This window comes from Harmonia axyridis, chromosome 3 (genome assembly GCF_914767665.1).
Source record: "Harmonia axyridis chromosome 3, icHarAxyr1.1, whole genome shotgun sequence".
Lineage (NCBI taxonomy): Eukaryota > Metazoa > Arthropoda > Insecta > Coleoptera > Coccinellidae > Harmonia > Harmonia axyridis.
Window position 1 is genome coordinate 3,548,341 of NC_059503.1, and position 15,163 is coordinate 3,563,503.

The 15,163-nt window shown below is 36.8% G+C and overlaps 1 protein-coding gene across 1 annotated transcript; it reads left to right on the plus strand.

Moving 5' to 3' along the window:
• Window positions 1–13,668: 13,668 nt before the first annotated feature.
• On the plus strand, window positions 13,669–14,811 carry LOC123677119 (all trans-polyprenyl-diphosphate synthase PDSS2-like). Its single transcript, XM_045613625.1, has one exon. It carries the CDS (start codon window positions 13,669–13,671, stop codon window positions 14,809–14,811), a length of 1,143 nt encoding a protein of 380 aa, XP_045469581.1.
• Window positions 14,812–15,163: the final 352 nt, after the last annotated feature.

The following is a 15,163-nucleotide window of genomic DNA, read 5'->3' on the forward strand; positions in this document are numbered from 1 at the left end:
AGAGATAATTGAATTGTTGGCCATCCAAAGTGCTGAAGCGTGCAAGAAATGTCGAAATTAGAATTCGATTTGAGAATCTTTTCAAGTATGAAGAGTACAATGTGACACCCAAATGACAAGCTAACAATGAGACAGTTTGGAAAAGTGTTGATTTGCATATTTTGCAATTCTGTGATAGTAAAGGGTGTTTTTTTAGAGCTATAGAACTGGATTATTCGATTGACATGAATTTTATTTATCCGCAAGATAATCTTGTGGCATTACATTTTAAATATGATTTCTGACATATGACCGACACGGCTGGCTCGGATGTAGTCCAATCTGGACGTCCAATTTTCGATGACTTTTTCCAACATTTGTGGTCGTATATCGGCAATAACACGGCGAATGTTGTCTTCCAAATGGTCAAGGGTTTGTGGCTTATCCGCATAGACCAATGACTTTACATAGCCCCTAAGAAAGTTGTCTGGCGGTGTTAAATCACAAGATCTTGGAGGCCAATTCACAGGTCCAAAACGTGAAACTAGGCGGTCACCAAACGTGTCTTTCAATGAATCGATTGTGGCACGAGCTGTTGTTGGAACCACAGCTCCTGGACATCATGGTTGTTCAATTCAGGAATGAAAAAGTTAGTAATCATGGCTCTATACCGATCACCATTGACTGTAACGTTCTGGCCATCATCGTTTTTGAAGAAGTACGGACCAATGATTCCACCAGCTCATAAAGCGCACCAAACAGTCAGTTTTTCTGGATGTAGCGGTGTTTCGACACACACTTGAGGATTAGCTTCACTTCAAATGCGGCAGTTTTGTTTGTTGACGTAGCCATTCAACCAGAAGTGCGCTTCATCGCTAAACAAAATAAAGTGGACGTAGTGCACGATACGTATTCCGTACAGAACCATTATTCTCGAAATAAAATTGCACTATTTGCAAGCGTTGTTCAGGCGTGAGTCTCTTCATGATGAATTGCCAAACCAAATTGAGAATAAATCACTTGACAGCTGTTAAATCGGTCGCCATCTTGAATAGTAATGCCAAGTTATATACCTCGAAAACAAACACTCGTTATTTCATTTATTTAGAAAAAAAAATTGAAATAGTGTTGAAGAACACGCCATCATTCTCAACTTGTTGGACTTTGTTGTCCTTTGACTACGTGGACAATTTTACGTAAACATCTTGACCTCCGTGCTAATAAAATACAACTCGTGCAAGAATTAAAGCCAAATGACCATCGTTTATGTCGCAAAATGAGTTTCGAACCGGTACCGAACTTCATAAGACGCGAATTTGGACGCCGTTCGAAGTCGACGCCGTCGCAGGTATCCATCACGACCCGAAGGAAGGAGGAATTCCAATCATAATCAATCACCCAGATCGGTTCTATTCGCGTGAACGTCAAACGGGCCATTTCCTGCACGTCAGTCGATGCAAATGCAATACAAGTTTTACACGACGTAATAACCGTATTTTGTCGAAGTTATAAGTGTCAGTAACAAGAGGTTTACAATGTCTGTTCGTAGCCGGCCCGTAAATTATTGAATTTAATCAACAATTTCAATAGGTCTGGCGCGGTTCCACATACTTCGACGGTATCGCCGATGTTGATGGTCCTGGTTAGAGATGAGCGATACCGTGATTTCCAGATCACGTTGTGAAACGTTCCTGTTCCTTTATGATATCAGTGAAATTAAACTGTGACGGTGATCACCGTTTAGGTATCGTATTCGGTTAGAGTCCGTTCCGTTCCCTGTTCCGCAGCACTGGGAGTGGGGTCACCCCACTACCAGTGCTGTACGGAACGTTCGCTAAACGAATCCGATACCTAAACGGTGATCACGTCACGCTTTAATTTCACTGATACTGATATCATAAAAGCGCTAAGCAAGCACGGACCGTGCTCGTTATTATTATGTGTATAGATCACCCGAACCTTAGCTCTTTTGTCTTTCTGTTAATTCTTTAGAGGTAACAGATTTGTAGAATATGGATATGAATAATTTTGGACATCGAAAAATAAATAATACCTACACATACAATAATTCACATGTGAATATATATTGATAATATTAAGTAGCTGATACTGCAATAAAATTAGAGAAAAACAGAAGAAGTAACAATCAGAAATGTACAAAAATATAGTAAAACCAGTTATTGAATAATTAAATTTTCTAAATATATTTGATATTTTCTATTAATTTTTGAGCTAATCAAAGAATTGTGAAATCTCTAAATGAAAAGGTATGATTTTTAGGACATGGAATAATAAATAATAAGCCATATGCATATATTCATATATTTATTTAATAATAATGATTCTTATTCATTCTCTACCAACGACAAATTGCTATTGAGGAAGAGAATCATTTGGGTTTTTTATTATTAAGTCTGCTTCGACGTTCTGTCAATATATTTCCGGCTTTCGAAAATAATCTTTCGCACGGAACTGATGTTGCTAGAGTGCATAATTGATCTTGTGCGATTTTAGATAAATACGGTAACCTTTCTTTGTGATTTTTCCACCACAAGAGTGAATTCTGATGGCGAGATATAACACCCTCTTCAATGTATCCCTGTATTTCAATAATTGCACGAGAATTGTGTGTGCCTTTAGGTTGTACAGAAGCAATGGTTTTGTCGAAAGTAATAGTGAAAATTCACGACTAACGAACGATAACGTTAACGAATATTAACTTTTATTATTAACAGAGAATCAATATCAGTATCAATTCTAACACTTCTAATATTCAGCAGCTCAAATATTGTAAAATGAACTGTGAAATAATATCAAATTCAAATCCACTAGCAGCTAGAAGAGGGGCATCAGGGGCTGCAGCCCCCCTCAAAGATACCGACGATTCGAAGAAAGTTTGTCAATAGAAAAACCATACCTAACGTCTCTAACGTGTTTTCATTTATTTTTTATAATACAGAATACAGTACCAATTATGTAGTAATTCAGTAGTTATTATTTCTTTGTAGCAAGTATTATAATTCAACAAGTCCTACAAAAATACTTCTCAAAGCCTGCGAAGTTGCCGACAAAGGTTCCGAAGCAATAAAAACATCAGGCGGGCTTCATAATTTACGATTGCCACGGACGTTGATACGCCCTGAAAATATCTGTGAAATGTTCAAACAGTGATCCCGTCACGCTCTGTATTCGTTTTGCGGAACTGTGACTACCTGTGACAGTCTGATATCAGTGATTAAATCACAGTTCGTGAAATATCGCTCATCTCTAGTCCTGGTGATAAATACGCCGTATGACGCGACATGTAAACTTGGCTTTACGGCCTGTTAATCTCTCCCGAATGGCGTGTACGAATTCTGCAATTAGGTAGTTGAGGAATTTAGCTGTTCAATTGGACACACGATGAGGCGATTGCCATTCGCGAAAATTTCGAATGGAACGCTCTAGGTTAGGTTCATTGGTGTGTTATTGGGTGATCACTTTAGGGAAAGCAGAATAATTGTGTTTCCACTGCAGCGGAATTTGAATTAACTTAGCACCATTCTTCGAAATAGGTGATTAACGAATTCGCAATCAAATACTCGAAGCTCCAAAATTATTAGATATAGTAACGGGTGATATTTTTCGGGGTATATAACTTTAAGTTGGCATTACTGTTCAAGATGGCGACCGATTTAACAGCTGTCAAGTGATTTATTCTTCAGTTCAACTGAGAATAAATCACTTGACAGCTGTTAAATCGGTCGCCATCTTGAACAGTAATAAGGTTATATACCTCGAAAAAAAACACCCGTTATATTATAGGGCAAAATTTTGATTTTAAATCTCAATTATAGACCGAGTAGATACTTGACGTAATTGCTGAAATAATTGATATTGGCATTGACCTCTTCCAATTCAATAAAGCCAAAGACACAGATATTGAAATATGAATGTGTTGCTCAAAAAACATAATTGCCATATCATAAGTGAAACTGATTTCCCATATATCAAATAATTCACATCCAAATCTCATAAGAAATCTCATAACATAATATACGTAAAGGCTTATACACTCTCTTGGAACTAATAGCGAAAGGACTGTCCTTCTCCATTAGCGCCTAGTTGACATCCTGTATAGATAGCATCTCTTCTGGGTAGGTGTACCCATCGGTTTGTTAGTCAATTGGGTATAAAATGAGCGTAATAACGAACTATAAAATTCACTAATTGGGTAACACCCAGTCAAATGATCAGATATCAGATCTTAAGGCCAGATTGAATGTTGTCTAGCTGTCAAGCTGCTATCTCGAAAGTTGTCGTAATGAATTCACTCTACTTGAAGTTATATCATACCCGTAAATGGATCAATTGGCTGATATAACTTTCTTAAATTCTTCAGATTATATCGGGTTACTCTGGAAATTATCGATTGAATGATCCAATCAAATCTGAGTGGGTAACCCTAGAGAATTCCAAATGAAACTACCGACTATGGTTTTGAGCTCATTGAGCCACTTTCAGTATAGCACCAGTTTAGTCTCTCAGGACTATTTGAACGGAATTCTATTCAATTTGGGTTATTACTGTAATAAAGCTGAAATGCAGCAGGGTTAGGCGTTACTTCTGCTTAACAAAATGTATTTTATTGTGAAAACAATTATTCCTTAATTTATTATATTATTTGAATGATCTTCAGAGGCAAAATAAGATGAATTGTTATCCAGAAACTGGACGATATATTAGGCCAACTGAAAAGTCCCCGGTATGATGCACAGATGGCGGTGCTAGTATTGAATCCATATGATTTTTAGTTAGTACCAACTTTCAAATGATACGTGTCAAAATTTGACAGAATTCCGACCATTAGTTTGTGAGATATAGCGTTGTGAGTGTAGCTACTTTTGTTATTTGAAGAAAGATGAAAAAAATAGAATTTAGTGTGCTAATAAAATATTATTTTTTGAAGGGAAAAAATACAGTTGAAGCAAAATCTCGGCTTAATGAAGAGTTTCCGGGGTCTGCACCAGGAAAATCAACAATCATTGATTGGTATGATAAGTTTAAACATGTTGAAATGAGCATCAAAGACGGCGAACGCAGCGGGCGCCCAAAAGAGGCTGTCTCCGACGAAAAAATCAAAAAAGTTCACAAAATAATTTTGAATGACCGTAAAGTGAAGTTGATCGAAATAGCAGACATTGTGAAGATATCATCTGAAATATTCACGAATATTTGTACCTGAGAAAGCTGTGTGCAAAATAGGTGCCGCGCGACCTCATAATCGATCAAAAGCAACAACGTGTTTATGATTCTGAGCAGTGTTTGAAGCTTTTTAAATGCAACAAACCTGAATTTTTGCATCGATATGTGTCAATAGATGAAACAATCGACAGTCAGCTGAGTGGACTGCACAGGATGAACCGAATCCAAAGCGAGGAGAAGCACAACAGTTAGTTGGCAAGGTTATGGCATCAGTATTTTGGGATGCGCAAGGTGTAATATTTATTGATTACCTCCAAAAGGGCCAGACCATCAACAGCGATTATTATATAGCCGTGTCACAAATAAATCAAAACAATGGCAAAATTGCATGAATTGGCTTCGAATTGCTTCTGCATCCACCGTATTCGCCAGATATAGCGCCCAGCGACTTTTTCTTCAAAGATCGCTATAATCGCTGTATCGCCTCGAAGGCAACTATGTTGAATAATAAAATCGAATTTTGCCAAAAAAATTTGTTTCACTATAGTAGACCGGGGACTTTGCAATTGGCCTGTTACAATCATGACGTTGAGAACAAACATTGATTGAGATGAAGTAGATATTTTTTCTGCCAAGTCCTATCTTGAGGAGTTTTTCGAGTTGTGGAATTTTTGAATGTTTTATTCGAATTTAGAATCCCACCGTTGAATTTTCTCATTTTTTTATTGTTATTAATGATGATTTTTTTCTATATTCGTTGGTATATTTTGTGATGAAAGAAATCCATTGTTTGGAAGTTACAGTGTTTTTTTCAATTATTTCTATTGAATGTTGATATACCACCCACCGAAAATCAAAGCTCGTCAGTGATGCTGTCATCTTTAAAACGCCTCAAAAATCGTGATCTCACATACCGCCAACCTCTTAATAAGAACGCTTCAAACTCAAAGTATTAAATACAAGCCGAAATTTCGACTCAATCGGAATTAATTAAACCAAAACCAAGCCGATACGATCTGAACGCGCGGCCAACTAAGGTATTCCGATTGCTATCGCACCTCGACGTTTAATTGAAAAAAATTCATTGTTCCTTACGAACATGTTCCGTTCTCTATCCATCTCCTTCTCTATCTCTCTCTTTCGAATAGTTGTGTGTATCCGTGAGGAGATAATCTATTTTTTTTCTCGCAAATTTGTATGCGACCGGTAACGATACATTTGTTGTATTAAATTACAGGTTGTAGGTATAGGAAATGAACTAATTAAGTTGGAATGATGATGTACGCCTTCAGGAGATTTGAGGTGAATGGGATATCTGCTGAAAATACATGCGGATGCAGGAAACTGTGAGGTCTATTGTTTGTCGTATTTTGAAATTATGATGGAATGAGTTTTCATGGAAAATAGGTATTGCGGTTAACTCAAATACAGTTGGGCTGCAAATTAAACACAGGGAAGGGGCAATAATTTGAACATATATTCTATTATTCGTAGCCGGTAACTAAGTTGTTTTATTTCATTTGTTATGCTTTCAAATGAATAATTTATTCTACCAAAATATTTGGGCAAATTTTGGTGAAAAACCCAATATTCACCACCTGATGGATCTAATTATTGAAACACAGGAAATATGTACGTTAAAAAATTTCAGGTGAATAAAGATGACAGTACCAAAAGCAACCCACGATCTACATGATTTAGATTTTGGACCATAGAGTAATAAGCATAGATCAAGGGAGTATACGCAATTTTTACATGTCCCCAACATTGTTAGATTATGTTTTCCGATTGTGATATATTTTCAAATCCACAATTTTACTATATCGTTATGAATGTACATTATATTGAATGAAATATACACTGCGCAAAAAAATTAACGCACATTATGGAAATCTCAAATTTTTTCAAAATTGAAGGTGTTCTCGATGATAATTATTTTTATCAGAATTATGCATGCATATGTTATCCACTTTCAATGTTTTTCTTCAATACAGATGTTTTTTCCCAGCAGGAATAAAAAAAAATTAGATTATCAGATTTTGAATGTATTGGCTCCATTCTGAAATCAATTGTTCTCGATCAATTCTAATGATCAATAGTTTTTCTTTCGTTTGATTTTCTACACTCGATCGCTATGCAACGCGAAACACGCAATTTCACCCAAGAGGAATGTGCCCAAGTGATAGTTTTGCGAGAAGAAGGGTGGACATACACAAGAATTGCAGAAAGGTTTGGAGTTTCCCATACAAGTGTGTCCAGAATGTTGCAGTGATTCAGGGAGACAGGTATGAATGTCCGAAGACCAGGACAGGATAGACCACGGGTAACAACTGCCATTCAAGAACGTTACTTGAGAGTTTCTTCGTTGAGACAACGGTTTGCAACCGCTCGCCTCCTTCAAAATCAGCTTGAGCAAACTCATGGGGTGCAAATTAGCACTCAGACAATAAGAAATCGCCGCAGAGAATATGATTTAAGGCCTCGTGCCGCGGCAAGAGGACCAGCTCTTACCCAAGCACATCGAAGGGCGCGTTTGGATTTTGCGTGGTTCATATTTTGAGTTTATATGGAACGTTGATTAATTATGGGACATAAAAAGTGCGTTCTTTGTTGAGAAACTAGCGAATTGAGTGAAATATCCTATCACTGATAGGTTTTCATTTCCGCGAGCTTCATGTCAAATTTGATGGTTCATGTTGGGGACAAAATTTGCTCATTGAAAATGACATATGCTCTATCCATATTTATTACTCTGAAAATGTCCTACATAAGACGAAGAGTGAGTCGATTTACTGAATCAAGTCGTTTATGAGTTCCTCTTAGATTTCTTCCAGTATTCACAAATGAGAAGCAATTTGAAAATATTTCTAAACATTGTTTAAACTTGTATTTTTCCATGATCGAATGGTATAACCTAATGACCACAATAAAAAATGTCAAAAAATAATACGAATTATTGCCATTAAAACTATTTTGAATTATATAACTCCTATTGGAAAACCGGATATTTACCGGAGTGACAATGATAATTTTCCAGTAAATGATCGTTATAATTACACCAGCGCAAATTACCATTAAAATTCAGTCAAATACGAATATGCTACCTTCCAATATTTGACAAATGAATTAAATATTCAGTGTTCTCCGTGTTACGATGATTATCGTTCCATCAGCTTAATAACCCCAAAACCAAAGTCATAACCGCTAACGAACCTGTCAAAATTCGATATGACATAAATATCGCACCACAGAGCAGAATCATTAGAAATCGATTTACATCGCGGACATAACGATTCATACGAGCACAAAACCAGGTAGAACAGAGAAGGTCAAGATCGTAACAATAATTGAATTGAACTTTATACACGTTTCTCGTTAATGAAACTGCTGGAAATCAATAAGGCCTCAAGACCGGGCGGTATTATAATCATGATCTGTGTGTTGTGTAACATTAATTGTTAAGTTCGCACCTAGAGTACTTCGGGCTCACTTTGATCGATATTGGAATATCGTATAGGTGACCTCGATTTGGACGTTATAGATTTTATTCATTGGTTTTCAATTAGCATGACGTGAACTGTAATAAATTTCCACGATTGTGGAGTTGGGATCTATAATTTTCTTTCGTTCCTAATTAGGTCTTATAGTTATCTGTTACCGGGTACGTTTGAAGTCGATTATGGACGTTAATCCATACAAGGTGATGTTCATCTTATGAGTGAAATTTTACAGTTCGATAACTCATTAACTGATCGACCGAATAATTTCAAATTTTGAAGTTTTGTCACCCTTTCCTATCGCCTTCCTTCAATATTTCTGAATTCGAGTAAATCAGATCCGGACTAGGACAATTTCAGACTTTTCCTATTTTCATAAATATTGGATCACCCTGTACGTGAACATTATGATTTTCCCAGTCCGGATCGGATTTACTCGATTTCAGAAATATTGAAGGAAGGCTATAGTAAAGGTCCACAAAACGTCAAAAATTTAAATTATTCGGTGGATTTGTTGAAGAGTTATTGAACTGAAAAAATTTCACTCATAAGGGAATGTTTACTGATCATTCTATATGACCGTGCCAAGCAGAGATTTAGAATTTTTATAATGAATTTATTCTTTGTGGGTCCGAAAACGGGAAAAAATCATAATGTTCACGTACAGGGTGATCCAATATTCACGAAAATAGGAAAAGTCTGAAATTCTCCTAGTCCGGATCTGATTTACTCGAATTCAGAAATATTGAAGGAAGGCGATAGGTAAGGGTGACAAAACTTCAAAATTTGAAATTATTCTTCGATTAGTTAAAGAGTTATTCAACAGTGAAATTTCACTCATAAGATGAACATCACCCTGTATATCCCAAACGAAGGCACTCAGGCGATTGAAACCTCTTGATACGGGTCCTCCTTGATGACTTTAATTCGTGGTATTCGTTTGTCGCATTCTGCCCAGTACACCCTGTATAAAGTTTCAAGTTTATATGCCCAATATAAGATTTGGCACTTTTTCATCGTTGCAATAAAAATTTAAAAAAAAATTTTTTTTTTCATTCACATATACCTAGGTGGAATCCATCTGACGCGTTCTTTGCCTCGCATCAAAGGATATCAAACAGGAGAGGAAGGAGTCCGTTTGGCAAACAACCGTGGCAACAGCTTTGTGTTCGATTTCTTTGAACTTTCCTTCCATACCTTTTTGTCGTATTCCTGTCAGAAGGAATTTATTCCTGTCCTATATATTCGATGATTTCTTCGTCGTTTAACCCCTTCCTTAAATATTGAAAGGCACCCCGTCCTTTCAATATGCACAGGCAGAGATGGGATTGTTGGATTTCTGAATTTGAAGGCGAAGCAATCTTCTATCCGTTGATCCCTTTCATCACAAGATGGAATTGTAGAAATTGATATTGAGAGATTGCTTCTTCGGGGGATAAGCTCCAGGCTGCTGAACATACGGAGAAGTCTTTGAGGTAGCTAGAGCGTAGCAGGAAAAATAATCCAAACTTCAACATATGATGGAATATTTCGTTGGAAAAAATATATGTTCCTGAAAGGTTTTTGAATTTCCAAAGTTTGAATCGAATTTCGATCATTTCTTTGAGCCAAAACATAAAATGTTCGGCACTTGAACCTCATTATCTAGATGTTGATTTACTCTTTTCAATTCAGAAAATATCAACTATCAGTTGAAGAAATGTGCGTACCGAAGAGAATATGGCTGCTGTAGCGCAAATACTAGTTGTATTGGTACTTACTGGTACTGCTGTAGCTGAAATATCATTTTTTTAAATGTCAAAACAATGGGTTCGTGCTAAGAATGCTATAGTCACCTTCATTGCCTCCAACGCTCCTCTAACATTAGATTGGTCTTTGCTTTTCTAAAAGGCTTCATCGTCGGCAATTACTTCTACACTAGAGCCAAATTTATTTTCCTGGACCATTCTTCTGTGGTCTGCAAAGAGTCTATAATCATATTTTGAGAATAAGCTGGGTGATCAAAAAGTTTGAAGCTTATTTCGTTCAATTCGACTACGGTTTTCATTGATTTGTGACTAGGGACATTGTCTTGGTGAGACCAATTTTTTTACTCATCTCAAACTATTGTCTGATCAGAAAATATGCTCACTCTTTTTTGTACACACATGGCAGGAAGAAAAAGTGACGTTTCTAAATTCAAACTTCAACCTAATGAACTGACGTTAGAAAAAGTCGACATTTGTCGAAGTTTGCTGGAAAACTCTTTTCGTAATAGGCTGCAATCCCCTCTGGGTGCTCTTCACTCTTCAACAAGTCCATGCGGGATAGACAAGAGACAGTAAAGTTGAAATAATGAACCTTTGGGTTAAATTCGCTGCGCGGTGAAATGGTTGAACGTTATTTCAGCTGATGAAGCGTGAAATATCGAACGTCTGAACTTTGCCATTCCCAGTAATCGCACCAACGACAGCCTATTACTCATAAAAAGCAGGCATGAATCCTTCTGAATACCAAATGGAGCAGCAATACGTATCGTGCGGTATTAAATTGGATCTAATTCAGTTTTGCAGTCGAACCTCTAATGAAAGGAACATTTTCCATTATATTCGCGCCCAGTCAGCATTTTAATTTTCCGGGAAAACGGGGGAAAACGCCGAATGTGACCGTTAAAAAGAAAACCGGGAACTCTAAGTGCATATTGGAGTTTTCTCAGATTCGTACGAGATATTCTTTGGTTGGGATCGTTTCGCCTTTTTTTTCAATTATGAATGATTCAGAAGAAATCTTTTAATCCTTATTTTCCACAAAATATTTCATATCTACTGAAAAAAATCACATAATAATAGTAAAGGGTGTTTTTTTTTAGAGCTATAGAACTTTGAATTGCAATAAAACAACGACGGATCCTTCGACTGATATGAATTTTATTTATCCGCAAGATAATCTTGTGGCATACGTTATGAATATGATTTCTGGCATATGACCGCCACGGCTGGCTCGGATGTAGTCCAATCTGGACGTCCAATTTTCGATGACTTTTTCCAACATTTGTGATCGTATATCGGCAATAACACGGCGAATGTTGTCTTCCAAATGGTCAAGGGTTTGTGGCTTATCCGCATAGACCAATGGCTTTACATAGCCCCACAGAAAGTAGTCTAGCGATGTTAAATCACAAGATCTTGGAGGCCAATTCACAGGTCCAAAACGTGAAATAAGGCGCTCACCAAACGTGTCTTTCAATAAATCGATTGTGGCACGAGCTGTGTGACATGTTGCGCCGTCTTGTTGGAACCACAGCTCCTGGACATCATGGTTGTTCAATTCAGGAATGAAAAAGTTAGAAATCATGGCTCTATACCGATCACCATTGACTGTAACATTCTGGCCATCATCGTTTTTGAAGAAGTACGGACCAATGATTCAACCAGCCCATGAAGCGCACCAAACAGTCAGTTTTTCTGGATGTAACGGTGTTTCGACGACATACACTTGAGGATTAGCTTCACTCCTAATGCGGCAGTTTTGTTTGTTGACGTAGCCATTCAACCAGAAGTGCGCTTCATCTCTAATGGACGTAGTGCGCGATACGTATTCCGCACAGAACCATTATTTTCTAAATGAAATTGCAGTATTTGCAAGCGTTGTTCAGGCGTGAGTCTATTCACGATGAATTGCCAAACCAAATTGGGAATAAATCATTTGACAGCTGTTAAATCTGTCGCCATCTTGAACAGTAATGCCAACTTAATGTTATACACCTCGAAAAAAAACACCCGTTATAACCATAAAACCTGTGCAAATCCGAGGTATTCTCGCAGGATTTTGTTCCACAAAATGTGGCAGAATAAACAGATTAGCCAGAGAATTAGAGAAATGATATTTGAGTTCTTTTAAAGACTTTTGTTTTCTAAATTCAGGATGTTTTGAAATTGGAGAAATTTCAAATGGGAAATTGGCTACTTTTGGTATGACTGGTGACATTAGAGAGTCGATTATACCTGGAATTTTGGAATGAATTGTTTCTCAAATTAAACTTATGAAAAAATCCATGAAAACTGGTCGTCGTGAGTTGAAGCCGATTAAAATTTCTCCAAAATTTGTTAAACACCCTGTATCCCGAATAGGGAAGTCCTGAGATGACTTTAAATATAATTTCCAGACTGACACACCAGACTCGTTTGAGAAAGTCACTTTCATCACTTCTTTCAAAGAAATAATTCAGTAATTCAGATGCAAAACTTCGATTCGACCTGCTTTCAATCAAAGTCTATCAACGCTGCAATAAAATAATGAATTGCATTAAAAAATTCCAAGCTTTCGTGACTAATAGTAATTCTCAGTCGCAATATCTAATACAAAACACAAAGATATCTGTTTGACCTCCTGTCGATCTGCCATGAAACTTGTTTTTTTGCTTCAATTGCCTAGCCTTCGCTCTCACAGCTTTATGACAGCAAAAATTTCCAACGCTCTGAGTAATAATGTAATTTATCGTGAACCTATAGCCTGAAGAATTCGATTTATTCATTCACTAAATGTCCCAAATAGATCTCAGAGATAAAGAAATTATTGTTGGTTTATTATATTTATTATTCAGGTCTTAGATTGATCTAGGTTGGTATCCATTTTTTGGTCCAGTTGTCTCTACCGAGTTATGATCTAATGATTGTATCTTTCACAGAACTATTCGATATCAATTTTACTCGAATATATTGAATTTTTGATTTAATCAGTTCCAAATCAATCTAAAATCTTATGCAATCACTCAATACTTTCGTTATGAAACACAAATGGAACATTTTCCAAACGTTAACCTATCGATAAACGTTATCGAAAATATTTCTCTAACCTTCGTGAATACTCATTCTAAATTGGTGAACTTTAGGAGTCGCTGGTTCTAATTATAAACTCTATATTTACTGTTGGTGTTTGGGACGCGTAACATCCAACATACGTAACTGTCTCTGCTTAGTGTAAACGACACTGACATTTAGTCCAAAAATCCCTAAACAGTTAATCTAGAATGTTTCCTCTTCGGTGTCGTCTTCCTGGAAAACTCCAACAAACGAATAAATTGTTAAACCAAATATCCACTTGTTCTACTTGGAGTTCCATCTCGAAGAAGGCTGAATCAACTGTCGGTTTTTCAACGTCTTTCCTGAATCTAAGATGGCTGCTGAGTGACGAAATAGCTAATCTTGCAAGTAGCGTCAGTAAGATACTAGGAACCAATCACCCAATACTGAAGACGGCAAAGAATATTTTGATAAAATCAGATGTACCTTCATGGGGCCTCATCATTCTCCTTCTATCCAAAGCAAACTGCGTCAATGCCAGATTTTCTGAAGGTAAAGATGGTACCTCTGGTATCTTGCATACCCAACGGATGGTAGCTGAAATCGTGGAAACCCTAAAGACAGGCATCTTCTTCCATAGATCCCTCCAGCTCAAACAAGAACTACAACAACTCCCACCACAGATACACCAAGGCAACAAGTTGGCTCTTTTAGTAGGCGATTATTTGATTACCAAAAGTTATCAGATTCTGGCAGAAGTCAACAACTCTGAGGTGGAAGAAATAATTTCTTCTGCATTGAGAGATCTTTGCGAAGAGGAATTCTTCGGAGATAGAGATAAAGAAGATGAATGTATACCTTCCAAGAGATATTTACCAGATGATGCTCCTCTTACTGTTGATACTTACCGATTTGAACCATACGACCATAAGATATACCTTGGTAGACCAAAAGCTGAATGGACTATGAGGAATTGTCTAGGAGGTGCCTTCTTATTAGGCAGAGGGTGCTATGCAGCTGTTAAATTGAGTGAAACGAGTGAACATTTTCAAAATTCAGGCTTCACGTTCGGAGTTAACTTTGCTCTAGCTTTGCAGGCAAGGAAGGATCTGAATGCTCTCTCTGAAGATTCGACTGGTCAACTCGAGAAAGTTTCGGCACCTATTTTGTTCCATTTGGAAGGTGATTCGAGCTTGGACTTGGGGAACAATGATACCCTTATGCTTAGAAGAAAAATCAGAGAGGGTCCTGGCATACAAAAAACGAATGATATGTTGGGGGAGTTTTTGATGAGAGCAGAAATGTCACTTATGGAATTTCCATCGTGCGAAGCACGACATGTACTACATAATATGCTTAAAATAGTTTAAAATAGTATTGCATTGTTAATTCATTCGATTTTTATGCTGAAAGATAATAGACATATTTCCTTTTTATATAAATTACAATTTTATATGATGATTTTTTTTATTTCGAAAACATTAGTTCTAAGTTGAGTGATATTGATCATTGAATTGAGTCTTCAAATCATCTCGAGATTGTTTACACTCTTAGAATTCCTTATGCTAATCTCTATAAGGAAGAATCCTTCTATTCAATTTTCTTTCCTTGTATAATATGATTTCAAGTTTGTCTTTCACCTTATTTTTTGCACCAAAATGGTGCATTTGAATTCATTTTTCTTGTCGTCTGTGAACTGGTTTGTCTTTTTCTTCACTTCCA